The sequence below is a fragment of the Sesamum indicum genome, linkage group LG5 (assembly GCF_000512975.1).
Source record: "Sesamum indicum cultivar Zhongzhi No. 13 linkage group LG5, S_indicum_v1.0, whole genome shotgun sequence".
Lineage (NCBI taxonomy): Eukaryota > Viridiplantae > Streptophyta > Magnoliopsida > Lamiales > Pedaliaceae > Sesamum > Sesamum indicum.
In genome coordinates, this window is record NC_026149.1 from 3,638,320 (window position 1) to 3,642,605 (window position 4,286).

General features: G+C 35.4%; 1 protein-coding gene across 1 annotated transcript in view; it reads left to right on the forward strand.

Moving 5' to 3' along the window:
- Positions 8–4,286, forward strand: part of LOC105161897 (myosin-17-like) — a 15,696-nt gene continuing 11,417 nt past the window's right edge. Inside the window, 4 exon segments of the mRNA XM_011079749.2 lie at positions 8–149; positions 2,380–2,508; positions 3,726–3,869; positions 4,005–4,198. Of these exon segments, the coding sequence (XP_011078051.1) occupies positions 147–149; positions 2,380–2,508; positions 3,726–3,869; positions 4,005–4,198 (470 nt within the window). The 5' untranslated portion in view covers positions 8–146.

Here is a 4,286-nt window from a genome sequence, read left to right on the forward strand (position 1 = left end):
TGCTTTTGCTTTTCTTATCTTGCGGTGGGGAGATTTTGGCGGTGCGGACTGCGGTTGGTGCCGATCTGAGCAGGCGAGTCAAGGCTCGGTCTCGGTTTGTGTTGATGAGTTGAAGAGCAGGAGATCGAGTCTTTTCGTATTCGCTTATGGTATGTTGATGCTTAATACGAATCCTCCGGTTCTGTTTTGATGTGTTTTGGGACTAGCTTTGATTTTATTTTGACTGAGGTTTTTGTCAATTTAATTCAACTTACAATTCATTTTTCTTTTCTTTTTGGCATAAATGGTATTTTTTTTTTGGTAAATTACATTTGCGCTAACGGCTGAAGATTGTTCTTTTTTTTTTTTTTTTTTTTTTTTTTTTTCAAAAGAGGTCTCATTTAGTGAAAGTTGAATACAAGACAGAAAGATTTGTAGCGAACTGTTTTAATGAGGCGGAATTTATCTTTGGTAAACTTAATTGGAGGATGATTTGATTAGTTTGATTGCATTTTAATTGGTTGAAATTGAAATTGAATATTGTGAGTTACTGGAAATTAGAAATGGTAAAAGCTGCCATAAGCATCATATGCTAAAAATCGGGAAATAAGGACGGGTGCATTTTGCATTTGGTGGATTTTGATTATGACCCTATTTTCCTTTTTCTTTTTAAATTTTTATGGCTATTCATTCTTAATTTAATCTCTAATTTCTCTTAGAGCCACTTGTGAGCGATTTTAGGCAACAAAAAGCCAAGTTAATCATATAGTGAGGAATCGAAATCCTTATTTAGATCAATAACCACATTGCAAATTTTAATGATATTTGCTATGGGTTTGGGCACTCTTTTTGGACTTTTAACCAATTACATGACAAATATTGTATGGATTTCATTTGGCTTATGACCAATTTCAGGAAAAAATGAGAAGAAAGCAAGTCTGATTAAGGATGAGAAATTGAACCTGTAATTGGGTATATATTTGAGACTATAACTTCATGTGACAGTTTATCGATCTGGCAAGTTCATTCTAATATACATGTTTGGATTAGTTCATGCTTAAGAATAACCATCTTTGCCTAGTCCTTGTTCTAATAAACTTTGGTTCATCATTTTTCTACACCTCCTAATAGATAAATGTTTAAGACTCTTAACTTTAGGTGACAGCCGATTGATTGGCAAGTCCATTCTGATATTCATGTTTTGGATTAGTTCACGCTCAACTCTTAAGAATATCTATTCTTTATATAATTCTTGTTCCAATGAACAAGTGTAGCTTGAACTAATGCCTATGTCCATCATCCATGTATTATACTAGTACCTAGAAATTTATTGCAAAATAATCAAATTTTGAGATCACGAATTCCTTTTAAGACAAGAAGAAACAAATTCAGCTGAGATTGTTAACTACAACAGCCAGGCTACTCTAAACACCATTACTCCACACATCTCTACCATTTCTACTAATACCGACTCTTTTGATTTGTCTAGGATGTAGAGTGTCAAGGGAAAAATCTTGTCAATTTTTCTGAGCACGGGCTATATGTGTAGAGCTTTGGAAACAGTGTTATAGAATGTTGCAAAAATGTATTGGTAGAAGGGTCTAGAAGATTCTTTCCAAGTATTTGGGACTGTTTTGGGGACTTGTCCAAGAGAGCTCCGAAAAGCCTTTTCCTGTTCAATAGAATATCAGTATCCACCCTCATTTGAGGATGTGGAAGGTAAATAGATGGCATGCTGAAAAGTGGATAATAGCTCTTTCACACAAGGTCCCATACTAATTTACCTTCTTACAATCATTTGTACACAACTTAAACGCAGAAGTTGGTTTGGGCAAGATGCTAGGGAATTTTTAATATCAAATTGGTTAGGAGCCTATTAAATCAATTCCTAGTTGGTATCTCGTATGATACATGCCCTCACTAAATATCTAATTTGATATGGTCCTAATATCAAAGTGATTGAAACCTATAAAAATCACTACCAAGTTGGTATGTAATATGATGCATCCGTCACTAATTTCTAATAAGTGAAAAGAATCAAGACACAAGAAATGGAGTTCTCAGCAATGTTGTCTGAGAATTTAATAAATCTTTAATTACATATCTCACTATGACTGCAAATTCCTACTAACCATGCTAACAATTAAGATTATCTTGTCTTTGTGAAACGAATATGTTTTGTTCTTTCTGCTGAATATTCTTCTCAAATTCATTTTCCCATCCTTCTCATAGTATATATTTCAAGCATGAGAAAGTTGAAGACAAGCTCGTCCTTGTGGCAGCGGTGTTCTTATATATCACGAATGAGAACATTTGTGATTGTGAGTTTGATGCTGGAGTATTAATGTACTGTCAGAACTCAGATGTCTAATTACATTTTTACCTGTTATGGTTTTGCAGGCATCACCAGTTAATATTGTTGTTGGCTCTCATGTATGGGTTGAGGATCCAGGCCTGGCATGGATTGATGGACAAGTTACCCGTATTGATGGCCAAGATGTTCATGTTCAAACTACAAATGGGAAAAAGGTGAATGCTCAAACTGCAGCTTATTTTGTCTTTGCAAAACACATAGTTTTGTTGCTTATGACCCCAATAATTGCTTATAGATTATATTGTTAAATTACTGTTTTTCCAATATTCAGAATTTTTTTTTTCAGGCAAATTATTTAGCTTGCTTCAATATTAATGAAGTCCTTAATTTTTGGTGTCCAAATGGACGCCCTAAAATTAGATTCAGAAATTCTTGTTCTATAACGACAGTTGCTTTTATTGTCTCTTTGGGTTAGAAGTTCCAATACTTCCTATTGGAAATATTTGCTTTTGAAATTCTGTAGGGATTGTTGGATAATATACTTGAACTAAGCTAAATCATTTTTCGGATGTCACACTTGTACTTCGTATTTTTATTAGTCAGATTACTGAAGCAGCTAAATCATGTAAACTTGGTAATTTGTCTTCCTTACTGATTTTCATTCACTAATTAGTGTTGGTCAATCCCTCAGGATTGCATCTTGATGTAAATGGTTAATATAGTCATAAGACTTCTGTCAATGGGCTTCATAGCACCGCCAACCACAACACCTCTCCCCCCTGGCCCCATGAATACGCACACCACAACCCAAAAAGAAAGGGAAAGAATAATCTGGAATAGTTAAATGGGAAAGAGGTGGTTTTGGTTAGAGGCTCTTCATTTGTTTTGCAAGCTTATGGACTGGCATAGAACTGATGCTTTATGATATAATGCATATTTGCATTGTAAGGCCAAATTAATCAATGTGGATGATAATTCTCCTAATGCACAAGAATAACTTTCTATGCTTTGCAACATCATCTGTAGCCGCCACGAAATTTATGCAAGTCGATATTTGTTTGGATCTTGCAGTTAGTTTTCACTTTGGACTCATGCATTTTTCACTCTACTGGTAAAAGTGTTGGCTTTGCAAGCTTATGCTGTTCTCACAATCAGCCGTCTCATGTTTCTTTGGGAAGAAGTGATTTTTCTTTCATATTCTTTATTCGAGTGATGTCTCACGTGTATCATTATTTTGTGATGTTCCTTCATTGTCTGCCAATATGGTTACCTCTGCTGCTTGTAAGCGTTATCTGGAGGTGTTATTTTGACGGCAAATATTGATTCTCCTTATTTTTCTAATTCTTAAAGCGCTTGCGTAGAACCGCTGTTTTATGGAGGTTCCGAGTTTTGCCTGTGATACCTGTATAATCTTATTTCATCTAAATTGCAGGTTGTCACAAATATCTCCAAAGTGTTTCCAAAGGATACTGAAGCACCACCTGGAGGTGTAGATGATATGACGAAGCTGTCATATTTGCATGAACCTGGTGTTCTGCAGAACCTGGCTACTAGATATGAACTTAACGAAATCTATGTAAGCTTTCTTATGTCCCTGATGATTAATATTGGAGGCCTACTCTTTGTTCCCCCCATGTTACTGCATTCCTTATTAATTTTTTCTTTGTCCTTCTTCATAATTAATAACAAGTTTGCTTTCTAACTTTCTCAGACATATACTGGAAATATTCTGATTGCAATAAACCCTTTTCAAAGATTACCCCATCTATATGATACTCACATGATGGAGCAGTACAAAGGGGCTGCACTTGGAGAGCTCAGTCCTCATGTTTTTGCAATTGCAGATGTTGCTTACAGGTGATATTTGATGAAACATGCAAATTACTTTTGTCTTTCTTTCCCCTTGTATGTTGAGAAATCTGTGAGTTGGGCTGGGGTGCACGGACCTTGTAACCTGTTTGCCTGTTGACATTATGCAATCAGGGCAATGATC